The sequence below is a fragment of the Toxotes jaculatrix genome, chromosome 2 (genome assembly GCF_017976425.1).
Source record: "Toxotes jaculatrix isolate fToxJac2 chromosome 2, fToxJac2.pri, whole genome shotgun sequence".
Classification (NCBI taxonomy): domain Eukaryota; kingdom Metazoa; phylum Chordata; class Actinopteri; family Toxotidae; genus Toxotes; species Toxotes jaculatrix.
The window spans coordinates 18,997,723-19,019,782 of NC_054395.1; the positions used below are offsets into that span (position 1 = coordinate 18,997,723).

The 22,060-nt window shown below is 42.3% G+C and overlaps 2 protein-coding genes and 1 non-coding gene across 5 annotated transcripts; all 3 read left to right on the forward strand.

Annotated features, from left to right (window-relative positions):
• The first annotated feature begins 311 nt into the window (after positions 1 to 311).
• uba1 (ubiquitin-like modifier activating enzyme 1) lies at positions 312 to 14,654 on the forward strand. 3 transcript variants are annotated; one of them, XM_041049886.1, is made up of 26 exons: positions 312 to 496; positions 3,655 to 3,771; positions 3,854 to 3,912; positions 4,017 to 4,185; positions 5,259 to 5,393; positions 5,486 to 5,592; positions 5,702 to 5,792; positions 5,927 to 6,059; positions 6,146 to 6,243; positions 6,441 to 6,587; positions 6,856 to 7,032; positions 7,310 to 7,417; positions 7,521 to 7,601; positions 8,331 to 8,483; positions 9,106 to 9,271; positions 9,422 to 9,618; positions 10,073 to 10,137; positions 10,275 to 10,470; positions 11,248 to 11,322; positions 11,436 to 11,625; positions 11,787 to 11,872; positions 12,002 to 12,094; positions 12,418 to 12,609; positions 13,051 to 13,152; positions 13,247 to 13,347; positions 13,437 to 14,654. In XM_041049886.1, exons 2-26 carry the CDS (start codon positions 3,655 to 3,657, stop codon positions 13,570 to 13,572), a joined length of 3,174 nt encoding a protein of 1,057 aa, XP_040905820.1. In that variant the 5' UTR covers positions 312 to 496; the 3' UTR covers positions 13,573 to 14,654. The 3 variants fall into 3 exon arrangements, with proteins under 3 accessions (XP_040905820.1, XP_040905829.1, XP_040905812.1); XM_041049878.1 differs by lacking the exon at positions 312 to 496 and adding an exon at positions 1,920 to 2,147; XM_041049895.1 differs by lacking the exons at positions 312 to 496; positions 12,418 to 12,609; positions 13,051 to 13,152; positions 13,247 to 13,347; positions 13,437 to 14,654 and adding an exon at positions 1,917 to 2,147 and having other exon boundaries at positions 11,787 to 11,924; positions 11,955 to 12,053.
• On the forward strand, positions 12,764 to 12,865 carry LOC121177346. The gene has a single exon (XR_005893225.1). It is a non-coding gene; the product is annotated as a small nucleolar RNA U6-53/MBII-28 (small nucleolar RNA).
• Positions 14,655 to 15,213: 559 nt separating the features above from the next.
• On the forward strand, positions 15,214 to 21,949 carry arhgef3l (Rho guanine nucleotide exchange factor (GEF) 3, like). Its single transcript, XM_041050145.1, has 13 exons — positions 15,214 to 15,432; positions 15,869 to 15,914; positions 16,030 to 16,080; positions 16,631 to 16,687; positions 16,858 to 16,965; positions 17,061 to 17,219; positions 17,596 to 17,658; positions 17,825 to 17,921; positions 18,681 to 18,757; positions 18,971 to 19,228; positions 20,218 to 20,388; positions 20,714 to 20,897; positions 21,415 to 21,949. Exons 1-13 carry the CDS (start codon positions 15,395 to 15,397, stop codon positions 21,660 to 21,662), a joined length of 1,557 nt encoding a protein of 518 aa, XP_040906079.1. The 5' UTR covers positions 15,214 to 15,394; the 3' UTR covers positions 21,663 to 21,949.
• Positions 21,950 to 22,060: the final 111 nt, after the last annotated feature.

A 22,060-nucleotide genomic window follows, 5' to 3' on the forward strand; every position in this document is an offset into this window, starting at 1 on the left:
TGACTACAAGTCCCATCTGGCCCTGCGTGAACTTTGGATTAGCCTATACTCGCGAAGGCACGGGGGTGAAAAAAATATTCGTCGTTGTAAACAAGTAACATACAATTAAATTATGCAGTAGCGTAGAATTCAATACATTTTACTCTATGGACACTGTTTTTGAATACTATAGTTGAATAAAAGAACGTAATTATGATAACTCAATCAGGGGGACATATCGGTGAACCCTCTGGGCCGGAATGATGGTTGTGCCTGTAACGTGCACATGTTGCTGCTTTGCTTGGCTTTCAACTGAAATAGAGTGAGGGGAAACGGTTCGGGAACAGCCGGGCAGGCAGCCGTCCAGCGGAAAAACTCACACTGAGCCCGCCACTCTGACACACTTTTCAGTTTGCAATCAACGGCACTGTTGAATTGACACGTTGTTTGTTAGGTTTCTTGCTTAAATACAAGCCGTTTTTAATACTACAGATCAGGCCGAGTAATATCGGATGTGGTAAGTTCTGCACACTTGTGTAAGCTCTCATCTTCGTAATGTTAGCCCCAGCTAGTTGGCTAGCGTTAGCTACTTAGCTAACATAGCGGCACAAGAAGGAAAAAGTCGTTGGGTGGCTAGATAGCTTGAAAGCTAGCTGCACACAAGCTAACAACTACGCAGTCGTTTGATCTGCGTTATTGGTAGTCGTTAACGTTTGTTGCCGTCGGCTATCTGAACAATTTCAGCTCTCAGTCTCGGCTAACCGTAGCTAACAAACCACTGTCACCTAACTGTTAAAGTGAAATTAGCATTTGCACATTTTATGTGCACGAGAGTGCTATGTTAATATTCAGTGATAAATAACGTTAACAGTAGCTGGAAAGCTAGTTGGCTACAAATATTAGGTGGACGTTATGTTGAGAGGCAGTCACTAGCTAACTTGCATCACGCAACCTAGAACATGCAGGGAATATTTCATCTCGATTGATGTATTTTGTTAGGTTAACGTTACGGTTGCACGACAATCGATGTTACCCCAGTAACGTATTATTGGATGGTGTCTCTTGTTAGCTTGCCAAGTTAGGCAGCCTGTTAACGTGACATTGGTATTCATACGTTTCAGCTCCGATAGGCTGGTGGAAAATTTTGTTTTTTTTATCACTTCGCTCTACGGAGATGAGAATGGGGATCCCCTCGACATGTGAACCCGAGAATATGCGGCCCACTCTTTCCTGGGCCTTTGTCATTTGCCAGGCACCCCCTCCCCCAATACTCCTCCTTTGCAAGGAATGCTCACCCCTAACCTCAATGTGACTGAGGGCCCAGACGCTCAGCATCACTATAGCTAGCAAGTAGCCTACCCAGTGTTGTACCTGTCTTAATTATCATTGCAGCACCATCAGACTCAATAAGTCATGTTTTGTCTGACTGAGGAAACCACAATACACCGTTTGTTATTGGAAGTGAGAATGTATCCAATAGGGCTGTACCATAAGATGTTATTTTTTTTGAAAATGCATTGTGGCACGCTTGGTGTAAGCTTTGTATATGCAGCCTACCTCCACAACGAAACGACTTCTCACTGAAACAAAGATGCTGTTATTGATGGATTTCATTCTGCACCGGTAGACGGGCCTTTATTTTGAAAGGATAACTAAATAGTCAGTAGTCTAGACTCTCTTTTCTTGCATTGTGTGCGTTTTTAGAAGAATTGCATGGTGTTTCGTACATGTATTGCTGGAGGTCCTGCAGTTCATTGTACAGTAATGTACATGGCATGCATCTTCTGGTAGCAGGGGCGGGATGAGCGTGCGCTGGCTTCAGCCTCCTAACCAATGAACTGTGCGCCTGGCTGAGCAGCGTGCTCCCAGCCACCCTTTCCTGTTGAATATTTCAGCCCATGCGTCACAGCTCCTCCGCCCCCTTCTCCCCATCTGCCATTTTGGTTTTGTTCCCGTCTGCAGTCGCAAAGCCAGCAACGCAATTGCATAGGAGAGACTCAGCTCAACGACATAGTGACTCGACAATATAGTGCAGACCACCCTAATCACGCATCGCGTTTCTTATCTTCGTACAAATCGTCGAATTTACAATCATCGTTAATACTGACGTCTAGACACTGCGTGAGAGGAGCGGGTTCGCATTGGGAAGGGACCGAGAAGCATTATTGGTAAGGAAAGAGAAATCAATGGGGCACGAGTGTAATGGCTAGTCTTTCATTCGCAAAAAATGCTCACATACAGCGGTAAAGTTAGATGTTGTTGTTTTTTTTGTTAGGTGCTGAAACATGAAACCATATCAATGTAGGTGCTGTGGTAGCTAGCTGTCAAAATAAACCCGCTGCTGTTATTTGCGAGCAGGTTGCAATATAGCTACACCCGCTAGCTTGTAAAGTTGTGTTCCGCACTGGGGTAAGACGGGCCTAGGCCGAGCGGCTAATAGACTGACAGCGGTGTTTTCTTGCCTCTAAGTTATTAATGTTCCGACCCTGTCCCCTTGCCAAATCACTTAACTGATTAGTGCCAACCTACTTAACCGGTTTCCTCTTGGTGGTGTTAACTGACATTTGACTCACCTTTCTTCCACGCTGAAAGCGTTAAAATGGTCAATTGCCGGCTAACGTTATGTATTAGGCTGTGCAAAGGAACTAGCAATAACACTACTTACGGGGGGGCTTAGTGCTTTGCTGTATCATTCCGGATGCCTTCATTTTCATTTTTGACGAACAGCAACATTAAACTGTTAATTTTATTTGTGCCGGTTGTAACGTTATCTGTTAAAATGTTGGTCCAACTCCCTTTATTGTGTGTAGTTGCAGAAAGGTTTTAAAACGGTAAAGTTTGACTTTTGGGGCGCAGTCAAGTTAGCTGCATTGGATGCGGAAATTGTGGCTGATCGTGTTCGTCAAGCGGTGGGAATGTGTTCCAGATACTGCGGCCTATTTTAGTTACCGAAGTGGCGGATTTTGTCCAGAAAATTGTGCTAATCACATTATACTTGGATGTCATTTGAAAAAATATAATCTCTAACAAACGCATCCGTTTTATATTGTAATTACCGAGGATAGTTCAGCCGGTACAGTGTGATCCTTGTGTCCACACCTGCCAGGCAGCGTGAGGTATTGCTCACTTTACCGCAGTGAAGTTTTAATGATTCAGCTGTTTTTGTTGAAAGAATGTTGGCGGTCCTTAAAAACTGGTATAATAAACAATAGAGGCACATGAACAAGCGAGCGCTGTCTCTGAGCATGAAAAGGACTGATAATGCTGTTATTCTTGTCTCTTCCTAGGCTCAGTTCGTTTTCTAGCAGATTTGCGTTTGGCCTGTAGCCAGCCCAGCTGCTCTCTAGACTAGAAATCCTCTCTCTTCAACATGAAGAGGATTAGGTAGCCTTTAGCTTGAATACTCGTCTTAATGGGACCATAGCGATGAATTATATATTTGTCACTCATTTGAATCTAAATTTTAATCTGTCTTTTGAAGCCTTCTCAGTGCAATGCATGCATGTGGCCACCAGCCTGCCTTCAGTTGCTTCGTACATGTAATTGTTGAAGCTGTAAAATTTAAATTCTTTCATGTCATTCACTGTAAATGAATTCATATAAATTGGTAAAGGGGAAATGTGAAGCCACAGTATCGGTCAGCTTGATGTTCTAATGGTGCTGGTTGATTTACAGATGTCCAGCTCGCCGCTGTCCAAGAAGCGTCGCTTGTCAGGAACAGAGACGAAGACGGGATCCCACTGCTCCTCCTCTAACTCTGTCAGAACTGATCTGTCCCACACACCTGCCAACGTAAGTGCCAACACATACACCGTATACCTTTGAACAGAACTTGTAACATAAACTGATTGCACCTCCTGCTGTCTTTCCTTAGGGCATGGCTAAGAATGGCAATGATGCTGAGATCGATGAAGGCCTGTACTCCAGACAACTGTAAGTCTTCTCTCAGTAGAAGTCCAAACTTAAAGTACTTTTTTATTGGACTGGTTGTTAAACAATGCATAGTTGTGCTGATGGTACTTTCTCTCCTTCTGTAGATATGTGTTGGGCCATGATGCTATGAAGCGCATGCAGAACTCCAATGTCCTTATCTCTGGTATGAGAGGTCTTGGAGTGGAGATTGCGAAGAATGTCATCCTGGGAGGAGTTAGAAGTGTCACTGTACATGACCAAGGAGTTGCAGAATGGAGAGACCTCTCCTCTCAGGTGGGGAACATGCACGGATATTCCCCTTTTGCAGTAGTATAGCGATTTATGTATTTATTTATTTTTCAATTTGTTCATGCAGACATTGGTTCACTCAGTCATGGTACTTTATAGGTGATGCCTTTGAGCCTGCCTTTGAGCCCAGTTCCAAAGTGTAGTGTGGCTCTGTTATGAGTCACTGGCTGTGTTGTATTGTTGCCATCCAAAAAGAGTACTGCCGCCACCCCCAGCCATGTTAACCATGGGCTGACCCAGATTTATCAGTGGGTGGCCTCCCCCTGGGTCTTAATAATCATAGTAGAGCTAAAGCCTGTTTTAGAACACCGTTACAGTGGACAGGCTGTTTTGCTATATCAGCCTGAGACCTGGAATTCTGATGTCTATTTAAGGTCAGGCAAATAAATGTGTGAATAGACTGCTCAGGTGTTCAGTCAGGAGGTTCAGCAGAGATTTCCTTTTTTGTGACCTTAGAGAAGTGTATGATTGTTATTAGAGCCATGTGTCAGCTGTATCTGTTATCATCCAATCTGGCTTTAACCTTGTGCTCTCAAACGTTTCTATTTCAGCCACTGTCATTTGCCACAGTGTCCTCTCTCATTCAAGCTGAAATAAAGAGCCTGTGTCACTTAATTGTCATGTCATCCATCCTCTGTGGGAATTTGCCTTTAATCAACCACTGGAGCTCAGACCTTGTCCAAACTAGGCTAAATTTGAAATCCCATCTGTTCTTCCTGATTTGTCATTTCCTCCAGTCTAATAACACCTGTGCAAAGAGCTTTCCAAGAAATCTCCTAGCTGGATAAACCAGACAGTGTTTTACATTTGCATTTTCCTAAACAATGTCATATTCCTGAACATATATGGTTGTGTGCAGTGAATCTCAGTATAGCCAGTTACTTACTGTTACTAATGACCTGCATGACAACTGCTCTTGTAAAAAAATTAGTGAAGTGACAAAAACAGAAATCTGTTATTGCCTCTATTCTGCTTTTATTGCCATATTTAGCACTCATTCACTGGTATTGGTAGTTACTACTTTACTGACTTCCCTTTTGTGTGTTTTGTGTGGTCAGTTTTATCTCCGGGAGGAGGATCTGGGGAAGAACAGGGCAGAGGTTAGCCAGCCCCGTTTGGCTGAACTCAATAACTACGTTCCTGTGACCGCCTACACCGGAGCACTCACTGAAGACTACCTGACCAAGTTCCAGGTATAACTTGGGTGGAAGCCTGTACCCCACACATTTTCAGCTTTCAGACATGAAAGAAAAGTTGGTGTTTAAATTCTCTTTTTGCAACCTAGGTGGTAGTGCTGACTAACTCAACTCTTGACGAGCAGCAGCATGTGGGGGAGTTCTGCCACAGCAAAGGAATCAAGCTGATCATCGCAGACACACGTGGTCTGTTTGGGTAAGATTTTGACCCTTCCTGTTTATTTAATGCTTCTCATGGAATGTATACCCATTTGTGTGTTTGTCACTGTCTAACATTTATGTGCATAATGTGATCTGTTTTGTAGCCAGCTTTTCTGTGACTTTAGTGAAGAGATGATTGTGTACGACACCAACGGGGAGCAGCCGCTGAGTGCCATGATTTCCATGATCACCAAGGTTAGTCCTCAGCCAGTCCTGTTAGTCTTGCTGTGAATGTTTTTCAAAACAGTTGCCGCTTTTCAGGAATCAGGTCAGGCTTCAAGACAGCTTTTATTTTCACACAAAAAGTGACTTATTTTTGGTTTTTCCAGGACAATCCAGGGGTTGTGACATGCCTGGATGAGGCTCGTCATGGCTTTGAGAGTGGGGACTATGTCACCTTCACAGAGGTTCAGGGTATGACAGAGCTCAATGGCTGCCAGCCAGTGGAAATCAAAGTTCTGGGTAAGACCCGTTCCATTTAAGAAAAAGACACATTTTGTTTAGTCTGATTATGGCTGTTCCAAACTGACACAACTTGCTCTGTTCAGGTCCCTACACCTTCAGCATCTGTGACACAGCTGGCTTTACAGATTATGTACGAGGAGGAATCGTCTCCCAGGTCAAGATGCCCAAGAAGATCTCTTTTGTAAGTGACATATTTTGCCATTTTCCACACCATTATAAATGTGTGGAGTGCAAACCTCTTTTTCTCTGTTTCTTTCCCCGTTATTGTCACTGATCACCAAAACAACAATGTCTAAACTTATCACATTATTTGCTGTTGCTGTGACCAGTGGAAAAATCCAGCTCTCCCCTCACTATCTCACATGTTTCCTTTTGCAGAAATCCATCTCTTCCTCCATGGCTGAGCCAGAGTTCGTGATGACAGACTTTGCCAAGTTCGACCGTCCAGGGCAGCTGCATGTGGGCTTCCAGGCTATCCACGCCTTCCAGAAGAAACACAGCCACCTTCCTGCACCTTGGAACCAGGTGAATATCATTCATGATAGTGAAAATACTGTCAGTGGGAATATCACACTGGCTTGAAGTTACTTAATATTACTTTTTTGATTGTTATTACACTTATTTGGAAAGCTGGTGTTATTAAGTAATGTGGGCTCTTTGAATGAAATGAGCCTCTATTATTACATACAGAAAGTACAATCACGGTAGAATTCAGCTTAAAATATTGTGCAGGATACAGTCCTCCAAGTCAGTCTTTTTTTTTTTCTAACATGCTGAGCTGTGTGTGTTTCAGGCTGATGGTGATGAGCTGTTGACATTGGCCAAGGAGGTGAACTCTGCCCAGACGGGATCTGCCAAAGTGGAGCAGTTGGATGAAGCTCTTATCAAAAAGATGTCATTTGTTGGTGCTGGTGATCTGGCCCCTGTCAATGCCTTCATTGGGGGACTGGCTGCACAGGAAGTGATGAAGGTCAGTGGCGTGCTGTGTGTAAATTGAACCTGATGGCCCAGTCCTATCAATATCTGCTGTGATTATGCATTTTTGTATGCTTACAGTCATCTTTTGGTATACTGCTGTGTAAGTCAAGGAAATCGGTTATCAAGATTAGTGTGATTTTACTCTTATCTATGATTAGACATGTTTGGACCTGTACTATACTAACTTGCTCAAAGCTAATCAATTCAGTCTGTCACGAATGCTTCTTTATTTTATTGTTGTTTTTTTTAACGTGTTCTCTGTTCTTTAGGCATGTACAGGAAAGTTTATGCCAATAATGCAGTGGCTGTACTTTGATGCCCTGGAGTGCCTGGCTGAAGAGGAAGGAGTTATGCTCACAGAGGAAGAGTGTGCCCCAGTAGGTGTTCATAGCAATTCACACACGCTGATGCTGAAGACAGTTGCATGAGGGCGATAAACGATGGTGTTAAACCTGTTTTTCTGCCTTCCTTTTCTCCCAGAGGAACAGTCGATACGATGGGCAGATTGCAGTGTTTGGCACCAAGCTGCAGGATATGCTTGCCAAACAGCGCTACTTCCTGGTGAGTTGGCCAATGGGAAAACTTTCCAACACCTCTTCTGGCATCCTGTTGCTAAGGGAGGTTTAAAGGACAAGTCTGGTGATATTCTCTATTCTTATTGTCAACAAATCACACAAAAGTAGCAGATTTGATCCCGTTAAGAAGAATTTCCTGTTTTGCCAAAACCTGATAGAACACATTATTCTTGTACTCATCTGTTTTACAAAAACTCTTAGCATTTTTAAAAAAATTATATTTCTTTGGCAGCAGCCTGGTTTTAATTTTTGTTGGTGATTGTATCAGGATGGAGGCTTGTAGCTGTCATTTATTTTTGTATATACTTGGTCTAAAAGTTAAATATATATAAATACATACGCCTTTTGAAGATTTGTCTTAAGTAAAAACAATAGGCTTAAGGCTGAGGGAAGTTGAAAAGTCTTAAGAGATATATCAACACATCTTGGTTTTGGTCTTTTAATCATGTTTGTTCACAATAGGAGAAGTATAGAATGTCACCACTCTGACCCTTTTTGAAGTCTGTTTATAACACATGCCTAAATTATTTTGTCTCCCCTCAAGACAGCAAATATCAAGACAATGTCCATAAAAATTTCATTTATCTGGAATTGAGTGACACATAATAGAGTACTTGAATGTCTCTACAGAGTAGTGTAAATGGATGGTGATTGATGGTGTCTTTGCAGTGAACTTAGACAGCTTTACTCACTGAGTGACCTCTAATTATTCCAGGTTGGAGCTGGTGCCATTGGCTGTGAGCTGTTGAAAAACTTTGCCATGATTGGCCTGGCTGGCGGAGAGGGTGAGGTCATTGTGACAGACATGGACACCATAGAGAAGTCCAACCTCAACAGACAGTTCCTCTTCAGACCCTCGGACGTTACGGTCAGTATCATCATCTCTGCTCACCCCTGTGTTGTTGGTGGATATGAAGGAGGTAGTGAATACAAGTCGGCCATTTATTGATTGAATTTGATATTTTCCCAGCAGCGCTACATATGGATTTCCTGTTCATTGTAACTGATCCTGAGTGCTCTTAATGTAACCGCTGCTGATGGATGATGTAATGGTACAGCATTAGATGGGGGGCACAGGATGCCTGGGGCTATAATGGCCCGTTCTTGATGTATTAGAGTATTGGTTATTTAATGTAGTGATGAATGAAATGCACTGACCTTTCAAAGTACACATTGGTACTGGAACACTATTATTGCTACACAACATTTGTTTGCCTCACTTTATTCATGGCTGACATTATGTTTTAAAAAAATTGTGGTTGGAGGAACCCACAACTGACAGACGTGCTGTGGGCCATAATTATTGTTGAAATGCCCTTAATGATGGCGCCATGCACAGATATGTTGAGTGTTTTTGTGTAAATAATAGACTCAGTCAAGTAATCAACAAGTATGACCACTATATTAATCACCACTCAGCTGCTACACTGGTATTTGACTGGAAAGTGAAAAGGTCATTTTTATTAATTTGTGTGAATGTGTGATAACAGAAAATGAAGAGTGACACGGCAGCAGCAGCAGTGAAGCAGATGAACCCTTCCATCAGGATCACAGGTCACCAGAACAGAGTGGGCCCCGACACAGAGAGAATCTACGACGACGACTTCTTTGAGAGCCTTGATGGAGTGGCTAATGCACTGGACAATGTTGACGCACGTAAGGGACACAGAAGTTTCAGTTATTTTAAATCTTTTCAACAGTGTTTTTTACTTGCTGAAAAAAACGGAAATAAAACCATATATTTTCTTTTCCGTGCCCTCTGTATTTGAGCTGTGGTCCTCCTTTGCATGTTTGCCCAATGTGCAGGTATGTACATGGATCGGAGGTGTGTGTACTACCGTAAGCCCTTACTGGAGTCTGGTACTCTGGGTACCAAAGGCAATGTCCAGGTCGTGATTCCCTTCCTCACAGAGTCATACAGCTCTAGCCAAGACCCACCGGAGAAGTCCATCCCCATCTGTACACTGAAGAACTTCCCAAATGCCATTGAACATACACTGCAGGTCAGTAGACGCACATAGGCACACGTTTGCACGTATGCTAAACACAGGCAGAGGAGTGAGTGGTGATTTTTTTTTTTTTTTTTTTTTTTAATTGCAATAATTATGACAGCATTCTGTTTTGCTGTGTTTTGCACTGGGTCAAATCTGTTCTTAGGTATTTTGCTAGAGCTCATGTTTTATGTATGATTATTGAAGATCTCATGCGGTAACAGCTTCTGGTAAAAATTTACTTAGTCATTCATTCAGACATGACAACTCAATGCGGCAGTATCTCTATGAAAATTGTCAAAATATGATTAAATGGAGAAATTAGTCATTTTATTTAATTTTTCAGCCCTAAGTGATGCCACTACTTCACTCTGAATGAACAGTTTTAGGTCTCACACACACTGTGTTTCTGATTTGATGAATTGAGTGTATTGTTAATCTGTTGTCAATATCTTCCTCTGTTCAGTGGGCCCGTGATGAGTTCGAGGGACTATTCAAACAGCCACCAGAGAATGCCATGCAGTACCTCACGTAAGTTGCCTTCTTTGTCATCCTAATGTATGTTTGTCAACACTGACAGAACAAGTTCTCTTTGCATTAATGAGCCGAGAGACACTAGACTTACTTTTGTCAGCAGCTCATGATGTTTGTGATCATTGTTCTTGCAGAGATCCTAAGTTCATGGAGCGTACCCTGAAGCTTCCCGGAGCTCAGCCTGCGGAGGTGCTGGACGCTGTTTACAAAAGTCTCGTCACAGACTGCCCCCACAGCTGGGCTGACTGTGTAGCCTGGGCACGCAATCACTGGCAGTGCCAGTACAGCAACAACATCCGCCAGCTACTGCACAACTTCCCTCCAGATCAGGTACACATTGAGCTTTATTCAGTTTCAGCTTATCGAATTTCTGTTCCCATAACATCTTGACAACCATTCAGTCCATTTCAGTGCAGCTGTTTGTGAGTGATGTATAGTTACATGGTGATGAAGCTGCATTCATTACTTAGCAATGAGTAAGCATTGTTCTTGGAGTTTAAATACATAACAATGAAACAAGTAGGTGTTGGACAGAGGAGATTGGGTCTATGACCACTACATTCTGATTGCTTCTGTTTGATTGAGCTGCAGTGAAGCTGTTCTCATTCCTCATAGAATTAAGTTGATTTCATGACTCCTGCATTCGTCACACTGTATTAGAATCTCCTGGACTAATGCACACAACCCTATGTAGAGTTTTGTAATTTTCTGTGAAATTGTACAACACAATGTAATGAACATGGCTTCAGGCCTGCCATAGACTAGACTGATCTGTTGTGAATGGTCTCTAACCTTTTGTCAGTCTGGGATTGGCACCAGCCCCCTTGTAAAGTGTGGTTGATAGAATCAGAGCTCAATTTTGTTTCAGAGATGATGCAAATGTAATGCATGAGTAGGGGGCGCCCTGGTTACACAGAGGTTAAAGTACAGACCATGAACCACAACCGCTTTGCGTCTGGCATCTCTCCCCCCATTTCCTGTCATTTCCTTACTGTTGTTTGTCTATTGAAGACAATGTTCAAAGAGCCCAAGCTTTTTTTTTTTTTTTTGTAAAAGAGGTTTGCATGTTAGTATCTGTAAAGCATAAATTTGTCACCTGTATTTCAGCTCACCAGCTCTGGTGCCCCCTTCTGGTCTGGCCCAAAGAGATGTCCTCACCCCCTAGAATTCAGCACCAGCAATGTAAGTATCCATTCTTAAGGAGCTATGTTTGCCTATTTCCTACTTGAAGCATTATCTACTCTTAACTAATCAGTCCAGTCTCAAAGTAATGACAGAACTTCTTCCCCTTATAGGAGCTGCACATGGATTATGTAGTGGCAGCAGCCAACCTGTTTGCTCAGACATACGGCCTGCAAGGCAGCACTGATCGTGCAGGTGTAGTCAAGATCTTGCAGGAGGTTAAAGTGCCACCCTTTACCCCTCGTTCAGGTGTTAAAATCCACGTTTCTGATCAGGAGCTGCAGAATAGCAATTCCTCTGTCGGTAAGACCCACAAATCTCTACATTTGCAACAAAACATTCAAGGTCACGAAATCTGTTTTTTTTTTTTTTTTTTTTGCCTTGTGTTTATGTGAAAGAATTGGGAGGGGGGCTCATTGTGAATACTTTGAGAAAAATGTAACCACAAATCTCTGGGTGTATAGATGACTCCAGACTGGAGGAGCTAAAGACCCAGCTGCCTTCCCCTGAGTCTTCCCAGTTCAAACTCTGCCCCATTGACTTTGAGAAGGTACGCCATCTTTTCTTCTTTAAATATCTAAATGTCTATACTATCACTGAAAGTCTGCCACTGTCCCTCTGTTTAACCTCACCCTGCACTAATTGTGGTACTGTTTGTGTGACTGGGATGTGCTAACAGGATGATGACACCAACTTCCACATGGACTTCATTGTGGCAGCATCCAACCTGAGAGCAGAGAACTATGACATTCCCCCTACAGACAGGCACAAGGTGGGGCACACATTATGTAGATCATGTTTTAGTCATGGCATTGTGTTGTGATGGAAAAAAACAAAAAACAAAACCAACCTGCAGACTCGTGACCCCTCATGGCAACTGCTCTAGATCTGTTCCTGAAAATCAGAAATTTACTTGGAAAAAATTACACAACTAAAATGGCAAGAGAGCTTTCAAGCCACTAAAAAAGTTCAATATTGTATTTTCTCATTTGTTTTACTGATGTGTTGTTTTACTGCTACTGCTAAGTTAACTCTTAAAATAATAATGAAGTTCCTTTTCTTAATTGCTCTTCTATTCATCTCCATCCAATACAGAGCAAACTGATAGCTGGCAAGATCATACCTGCCATTGCCACTACCACAGCTGCAGTGGTGGGCCTGGTGTGTCTGGAGCTCATCAAGATTGTCCAGGGTCACAAGAAGCTGGAGACGTACAAAAATGGCTTCATGAACTTGGCCCTGCCTTTCTTTGCCTTCTCTGAACCCATTGCTGCTCCCAAACACAAGGTAGGCACCTGCTCGTTTTGAGCTTTTTAGAAATTCAAAATTATGGTGGACTGTACAATGTGTCCCCACTGTGGGAAAATGTTTCCATTAATTCTCCAGTTGCCAAGCGTCCTCTACAAAAGGCTAACCGTACAGACTCACTAGATGTCTTTAGCTCCGATGATGATCCAGCCATGCTAATACTGATGCACCAGGCAGATGCAGTGTGTCTGCCTGGGTGCAAGTGAGTTCAACTCACCTTCTCACGCTGATGGGATCAGTGTGTGCTGAGGAGAATAATTATGTTTTCAAAAGTGTTTATTTTTTAATGACTTGTCTCTTTTTTTTTTATTTTAGCAACAAACAGCAATCAGTAGCTGCTGTTTGATCAAAAAGCATCATGTGTTTGTGACATCTTCATCTCACATTCCCCACTCCTCATCATTTTTTTTTTTTTTGCAGTACTATGAAATTGATTGGACGTTGTGGGATCGCTTTGAGGTCACAGGTTTGCAGCCCAATGGGGAGGAGATGACACTCCGGCAGTTCTTGGACTACTTTAAAGTACGTTCTCGTCAGCTCATCTCTTCAGTTTGCCACTGTGTTGTTTCTGGCTGACAATTAACAAAATCCCATCTTTCTTCTGTTTGGTCATTAGAATGAGCATAAGTTGGAGATCACCATGCTTTCTCAGGGAGTGTCCATGCTCTATTCCTTCTTCATGCCTGCTGCCAAACTCAAAGAGAGACTGGACCTGCCGTGAGTACTCTACTTTCATGAGGCACATAAAATGTGAGCGAGTGTTTTATCCATTGCCATAACTCTATTCTTCTGCGTGTGTCCTGTAGGATGACAGAGATTGTGACTAAGGTGTCCAAAAAGAAGCTGGGCAAGCACGTGAAGGCCCTGGTGTTTGAGCTATGCTGTAACGACCTGTCAGACGAGGATGTGGAAGTGCCCTATGTCAGATACACCATCCGCTGAGCTCCACACTGAACCCACCCACAGAGGAGGGTGGGGATTGCAGGGGGGAGACAGGGGGTGGGTGTTCTAAGCAAGGATTTGAGGTGGGGAATTGGGGGTGGGTGGGTTGATCCAGGTCAGCTCTATTGGATCAATCAGTTTTTTTTTAGGCCTGTGGTTTGTGTAAACCTGTGCCTGAGTGTACATAGCCCCAGTAAGCTGACTTAAGGATACCTGTATGTGTGTTAGGGACCCAGTTGTTGCTCGGCTGTGGGAACAGGGGTGTCACTGGAGGAAGGGAGCATGTATACTGGACCTCCTGATGTTTCTCAGTAGCAGAACTTCTCTGCTCAGTTTAATGCTAAGCCTTAGTGTTCTCTTGGTACTCCATAGCCCAACTAGTGTCCCTCTGAAACATCCTCACACTCTCACTAGCCTTCAGCACTAAAGGAGGGATGATTATTTTTTTTTTAAATTCAGCCGACTGTCTCCCCTCTGCTCTACTTGCTCTTGTTCCTCCTCCAACCCCTGTTTCAAAGACCTGGTCCCACATTACTGTTTTTTCTTCAAAGATGCACCTCATTAAGTAAAGGAAATTCAACTAAGAATCCCCCGAGTAGTGACACATTTATTGAGAATCCACTTTGCCCTAAGGTCATATCACTGCCCTTAATTCTACCTGAGACCCTGGATTTTAAACAGCAGAGGCGCCTGAAGGCACAGTTAAACCCGAGTCAACAGCCTCTCCTGACTGGAAAATAATATCACTCCAGCAGAACAGGAACCCTTGCTGGTTTGAAGCGCCCCTACACCCACCTCATCCAGCGCTCTGTGGCTTTGGAGGGGCTCTTGCACATGACATCAGTTTTCTCTTTATTCTCTTTATATTTCATGTGTTTTGTTATTTTCTATTTTATTTTTTTTGGGTGGGGAGGGGGGGTAAGGGAGTGGACAAAATTTTTGGCGCACACACCTTGTAGATCATAAACTGTCTTCTTTCTACTTTGTTAACTCCAAATGAAATTACAGTGTAAGAGCAAGGCAATGAGATGTATCTTGAAATGCGAGCACTTAGTGTGATAGTGAATAAACATGTAAAAACATTTCTGAATTTGTGTGATTATTTGAGTTTTTGTTAGGCTGTTTAGGTAAAAATTTAATTATATTGCTAAGTAAATCTGTCATATCTGGTTTAACACTAACAAGAGTTAGCTATAGATGTGTTTTTCCTGTCTGACCTGCTTCAGGCTCTTCAGAAGTTTCACAATAACACATATCCGGGAAGCATGGCCTGAATCAGCTAAACGCCTACCTGTGAACTTACAATGAAAACCCGCAATGAGAAGATGGAGGGTTTTTAACAGGATTCAAGTAATCATCTATTTCTAGCTCTTGCTGTGCTAATGTACCTATTGACCTAGTGTCCATAGATCATTAGTTCATTCAAAAGGACATTTGTTGAGTAGTAAATGAGTTAAAAATTTGCTGTCACTTCCTCTTGTCATACAGAATATTTTAATGTGTTCAGTCAGGTGCTCTAGTCTGCAAAGTATTGTTAAAAGCTCCATTAATTGTCAGGTTTAAGAAATAAGTTTAAAGCAGTGTTTTGAACCCTCCTCCCTGAGAAGAGCGGATACATGAGTATGTGCAACCCGAAAGGATGTGGTTGCGTCTGAGATGAGGAAGAAAGTGAGGAGGAAGAAGCGCATGTAACGCTGACAAGCTCTCTGCGAACAAACCGTACATTATTGAAACAGAGTAAAAACTAAATTTGGATTATTTTTCAACGTTTCTCGTTTTGAGACCGTGGCACGATTCTGTGAAGATGCATTGAAGACAAAAGATGGAAGTGGAGGAGACTGGTAAAACAAGGACTTCCTGGTATGATACCTTTTAAATTATCACTAACTGTTTCCACCCTAGGGTGCCACGTACTGTCTATTAATGCTGAGAACTGACTGGGATCAACACACAAACATAATATGCTTTACAGTGTAGGAGGCAGGAATGGTATTTGAAGTTGTTACACAGCTGACACCATGGTGCTAAAATTCAGCTCTTTGTTATCACTGTCCAGTACTCGCTGAAAATGATTGGAACAAAATTCGAAACTTCTGTAATCAATGATGTACATTTATATATCCTGAGTCACAAAAATAAAATGAAAATCTGACAAATCAGTCGCTTCAGTCACTGGTTTCTAAGATCCCATTCAGCTACTCAAGGTGTTTTTTTTTTTTTTTTATTTAAAGTAAAATAACATAACTGTGTGTGTGGATGTTTGCTTTGTGCTCATTAACAGTTTTGCCCTTTTTAGGTCACCGCCAGGAGAGACGCACTCCCTCTTCTGTGACCATGCTGGGGTATGTTACACCATCCATCTTTTTTATTTCACCTCCTTTCTCCTGCCTGAAACCTATATCTTGGCACTCTCCTAAAAACCAAGAAACTCATTTTCAAATAAATTTCTGCTTTTAGAAGAAGAGAAAACAAGACCCAGCTCCTGAACCTGTGATCAGAATCACAGAAGTGAGTATTTTGTCTTATTTGATATGTGATAAGTGTGTGTTGCAGTGCCTCTTCTTCATCTCCTTGCGTCTCTGTGTTTCTCTGTAACTAGCGGAAGTTAGTCAACCTTACCTTTGCGACCACAATGCTGGTTGCAGAGCCGATGAGAGATGTGAACACTGTGTTCTGCTGTGCAGCCACAGACCCACTCTGAATTCACAGACCTTTGCATGTTTTAATATCACATCTTGTCACATTTCAGCCACCGTGATTTTACACTTCCAAACAGTTTTCCTGTTTTTCTCTCATCCTTTTTGTGACCGTTGTCATGCACAGATATGTCTCACTTTGTTACAGCATTAACTACACAGCTGATGTGGTTAGTGTGGCAAAAACAGGCAGACATCTTGTATTTTACTACAGAGGCACAGTTTCAACCTTCTTCCTCTTTGAAAGAGTCACACAGGAAATGAGAGATCTGCACCGTGTAATATCTCACCCCTCTCGATATCTCTCTTTCCTCTCTTCCCCCCTAATTTATTCTGTTATGTTACCTGTTCTGTTTTATCAGAATGAAGAGGAAGAAGAGGAGGATGAAATGACGTCCGACCACATGAAGGATTCAGAGGTGAGGTGTTCCTCTTATGCAGGTGCCAGATGTGTGTTCAGTTTTTTTTTTTTTTTTTTAAAAGTCTTCTAATGTGTAGCCAGCAACAGTTTGATGAATGATCCACCCAGATATGCTTGTGGAGCAGTTTTACACATTTCATACAAGTTTTATTATTGATTTCATTTTAGGAGCCCAGTAATAAAAGGGTCAAACCTGTGTCAAAGTCCAACAGCCTAACAGGTGTCATAACCCCAGTGAAGACCCCTGCTCTGAAACGCATCGGACAGTCCATTTCGGTAACAGTGCACAAACACAAATTCCTGTTGTTATATGAAATGAACAACCAATCGCTTGTGCATGTAGACAATCGCATACTCTGCTCTTTTCACAGCGGTCCATTAGTTTTCGCACAGAAGCTCGACCTTTGACCCCGGCTCCCCTGCGCACACGCACAAAGGCCTCGTCATTTCCACGCCGGCGCAACAGCCAATGCTGGAGTGACACCGTGGAGAGTCATGACCTCACAGCAAAGGAGATCAAACGTCAAGAGGTGCACAGGGGCAGTGGGCTGTGTTAAGTTCATCTGCACTAACTAAAGTCTCTATTTGTGTGTGTAATATAAAGCTATGTGCTTATTTGAGGGTATGTGGGTCAAGCTGTGGGGCTGTGGTTGCAGCGTGGGCGGGTTTATTAGTGAGTACTCCTCATTTCTGTGAAGCAGCTCTACACGGGGATTATGAAAGAGGATGTGAGTTGGCACTGGAGGCTCAACTTCCTTAATTGAACAATCAGCTGTGAAAACTCAGTCTAGCTGTGTTTTAAACCTTGTGCAAGTGTGTGTTTGCATTCACACACTGGTGTCCACAGATGCAACCAGTTGTCCTGTTGTCTTAAAAATGCTGACCGGTTTTGGGTCCCCCCTGTAGGTGATCTACGAGCTGACTCAGGGGGAGAGACAACTTATTGAGGACCTCAGTCTGGTTAAGAAGGTACTTGTCCACCAAACGCCTCCACCTGAGTAGAAACCATTGAATATATTTGAACTTCTCTACATTGTAACCAGTCATTCCAACTTCTCACACCTTCATACTCCTGTTTCTGTACCTCACTTGGTTCTCTCTTCACCTTGGCCTCCTGCCCTGTGTGTGCTGCCAGGTGTACTATGAGCCCATGCTGAAGTTGGACATCATGACAGAGAGTGAGCTTGGGCAGATCTTTGGTACTCTGGACTCTCTCATTCCTCTACATGAAGGTAAATCATCTCTCTGCTTTTGCACTCTCTCTCCTCTTATCTCGATTTCCACCCATGCATCAGCATACCTCCTCATTTCCTGGTAAGGTGTAAGGCAGGTTTAGCTGCACAAAAATTAGTCATTGTCAGTTGTTGAGTTTCAGTGGAATCATATCTATCTATCATATCTATATTATTCACGTTCTCTCTTCACAGAATTCTGACCAAATTAATTGTTCAAAGCAAACAGGAATTTAAGTTCAATACTCTATTGTAAAAAGTAAACACTTAAAAGACTTTGTATCAGCTTATAGCTACAATGCATGTGTTCATAGTCCTTTATTAAATGTATATATATCGCTCATAAATATTTTTTTTGGGGGGGGGGGGTGGTTAAAACATTATACAACTGGGTAATAGTGGAACACAATTCGCTGCTTTGAACAATATTTTATTTGTGAGTTTACACACCTTTGCCATGTGTTGACTGTGTGCAATATATTAATTTTGGAAGTCTTGTGGTTTATATTGTGATATTAATTTTAATAACATTGCCCAGCCCCAAAATCAAGTGTGTAAAGCCACACAGGGAGAGTGTTCATTGATTCACTTGTGGTTACATGTGAACTACACAACAGATGTCGTTTCTTTTTTAGGCACTGAAAGTTTGATGAGTTTAGTCTGATATTTCTGTATCTGTTTTCGAGCAGTGTTAACATCCAGCTCTCAAAAGTCAGTACGAATTTCTTTCTGAATATTCTGTTTTTCATTTCACATCAGATCTTCTGAGTCGTCTTGAGCGGCTGAGGGGATCAGAGAAGACAGTCGGAGAGGTGGGGCCTACTCTCATGGACTGGGTGAGTATCTCCATGGAAACCACAGAGAGAAGAGAAGAAGAGAAAATGGCACAATCCACCTTCACTCTTTCCAGTTCCTGTATTTCCTCTATTATGTTCCTCTCTATCTGGAGTCACAGAGTTCAGTCTGTGTACATCTCTGCTTTGATCTGACTTGAAATTTCTTGCCTCATTGCTCCATCCACCCCCCACCCTCACTATTCCTCTCTGCAGTTCCCTTGCTTGGAGGCCTATGTTACATATTGCTGTAACCAAGTGGGGGCCAAAGCTCTTCTGGACCAGAAAAAGCATGAGAAGAGAGTGGAGCACTTCCTGCGCCTGTGTCAGGAGTCTTCATTCAGCAGGAAGCTGGACCTGTGGAATTTCCTGGATCTCCCTCGAAGCCGTTTGGTCAAATACCCCCTTTTGCTGAAAGAGATACAGAAGTGCACACCGCCAGAGCACCCTGATGAGGACACACTGCCTGATGCTGTGAGTTAGTGTGCTACACATTCACGTACACATGCATACACACGTGAAGGATAATCATAATCATAATCATAATCATAATAATAATAATAATAATAATAATAATAATAATAATAATAATAATAATAATAATAATAATGACAATTGATTGCTGAGTCAAAATGTCCATCCTCTGGACTTGCAGACTTTGGTGTTAGATGCTGCGAAATGTCCGAGGGCACAGAGACGGGAGACGATGAAATGCACAAGATGGACAGTTCAGATTTCGCTTGTTTCCGTGGCTATAACAAACCTCACTCAGGATCTGTAATTTATATCCACACTGGCACTTTATGCAAGAAGTGTGCAGAGTCTGCTGCTTTAGGTGGACCTGATTTTGATGGAGCATGAACACTGACATTTGTCTGTCTGACTCTCTAGATTATAACATATAAATCCAAATCATTAAATCCTAAAACTGTTATTATATGTGTGTGCAATATCAAATATCAATCAGTATCAAATAAATGTTTTACATTTAGGCTTTTAGGTAGTGGCTTAAACAGAGCAGTGTACCCACTGTTCTTTTTCCAGATTATAGGTGTGGGAACATGCAGACATATAAATCTGCCATCTGCACAGTGGCACCTCCACATGGCAGCAAGAGATAACTGTTTTATGAAACATGAACTTCACCAAGCAGTGGTCCTTTGATGTGCTATTAATAACTTGACAATAGTTGTATTCATAAACTTGTAATTACTTTATACCAAAGAACACTCAAGTAATTATAAATGAAAAAAATCTGTTGCTGTTGAGGAGATAGTCTGCCTCTTTCTGTAGACATTTAAGGTTTACATATTACTACATGTGTAATTCACACACATTTTGCTAGTATTTTGCAAGTATTGTGAGAGTGGTATCCTATTTAACTCCAGCCCAGAATTCCCATTTCAACACTATAGTGTCTCAGTTGAGGTTGCGGATGCTGTGTAACACTTTGCTCTGCTCAGTTGGAGCTCATCCAGAGCATTGTGGCGGAGGTGAACAAGAAGACGGGGGAGGCTGAGTGTCAGTTCTACAGGCGGGGTCTTACCTACCTCGAAGAGAGCCAGAGGCTACCAGAGATCCAGCAGTCCCGCTTCCTCTACTGCCATGGAGAGCTCAAGAACAACAAGGGCCAGGTAGCGACTCTCCATTTTTGTGTTGAACTCTTCTGGTTTTGATTTGTTGTCAGGGTGGATGTATATTCTTACAGCCCTTAGGCCCCTCACAGACGTGTTGCATTAACCTTTATTTTGAAAGTGCACTCTGTATCATCTCCTTGATATTTTGATTACAACATTGCTCAGATGTAATTTATAAAAATGCAAATTTTTTTATATGGTCATCCTTATAAAGATGTTACCGTAATATCTGAACAATAGGCTAACATACATTTTAATACAGTGGTAAATATCCTTATAAGGCCATATCACTCACTTTATATGTGTCTGTCTCCTCTGTCAGCGTCTGCACGTATTCCTGTTTGAGCTGGCTTTGGTGCTGACCAGACCCGGAGAGGGAAGTCATGTGTTCCATGTGTACAGACAACCTCTGCCCAATGCCTTGATAAATCTGGAGGAGATCCCAGATGGAGAGGCTAGTGGAGGGGGCACCTTCAGAGGAGCCTTCACTGGTGGAAATGATAAAGGTAACACATACATATAGATACCTTATGCATGTTGTATTAGTTGCTAAATTAGGAAGGCGGTGCTGTAGGGCTGCAACTAACAATTATTTTCATTAGCCTGTGGTTGCATGTGTTTAGTTAATGGATTAATCTATAAATAAAAGTAAAAAATGTCTCAGTACCTCATGTTTCTATAGCTCAAGCTAATATTGTCAAATGGCTTGTTTTGTCTGAAGAGTTGTCTGATCCCCTCAAATATTTAATTTACAAAGAGAGAAGAGCAGCAAGTCATCAAACGTGTGCTTCAAATACTTTATCATTTCATACAGACCTGTGTATTTTATTTCAGGGTTATTTACACTTCCTGTTTCATGTTTGCTTGGTGAAGAGGGGGATAAAAGAGTTAAATTTAGGTTACAATTAAGCCGCTAGATTAAGAGAAATCCGTGCCACGCCACTCCATTAGTTGAAGTGAAACCCACAACCTTGATTGCATTATATTTCGCTCCTTCCCCTCTCTGTCTCTCTCATCTCTTAGTGAAGAACTGTTTCCGTGTGAGCAGCAGAGGGCGCTCCAAAGCTCACCCTTACAGTCTGCAGGCCAATGACTCCTTCAGCAAGCAGCAGTGGATCACCTGTCTGCGCCAAGCGATTGTCCAGTCACGAGACAGGAATGCTCACACCAGCCAGTCGCAGATCTCCCCACACCCTGATCCCGCCCTGTATCACATAGCCGAGCTCAGCCTCAGCTCGGACACAGAAATGGCAGAACATACCAGTCGCTGACTGTCAGACTGATCACCAGGAGGCCTGTGGAGTCTCCACAGATGTATACATTGACATTGGAGAAAATAAAAAGGACTGTTTGTGAGAGATGATTGTGCTTAGACACACATATAGAATTTCCTACATGGATAATTTTCTTTTCTTGCTCTTTCTGATGGATTGTGTGATTGTGGTGATGCGTACTGTACAGCTTGAGAACAGTCGTTCTGAATGTGAGTTTACCATGCTATCATTGTGTTTTGTTTTGTTTTGTTTCATTTTTTTTAATAAACTGACACTTAAAAGTTCATTGAAGTACTTGTAGAAAAGTACACAAAGAAAAGTCTAAGCATAGCCAGCGAGATCTACTGAGAAAAGATTAGAGATGATTATCCTCCCTCCCTCTCCCCTTCTTTCTC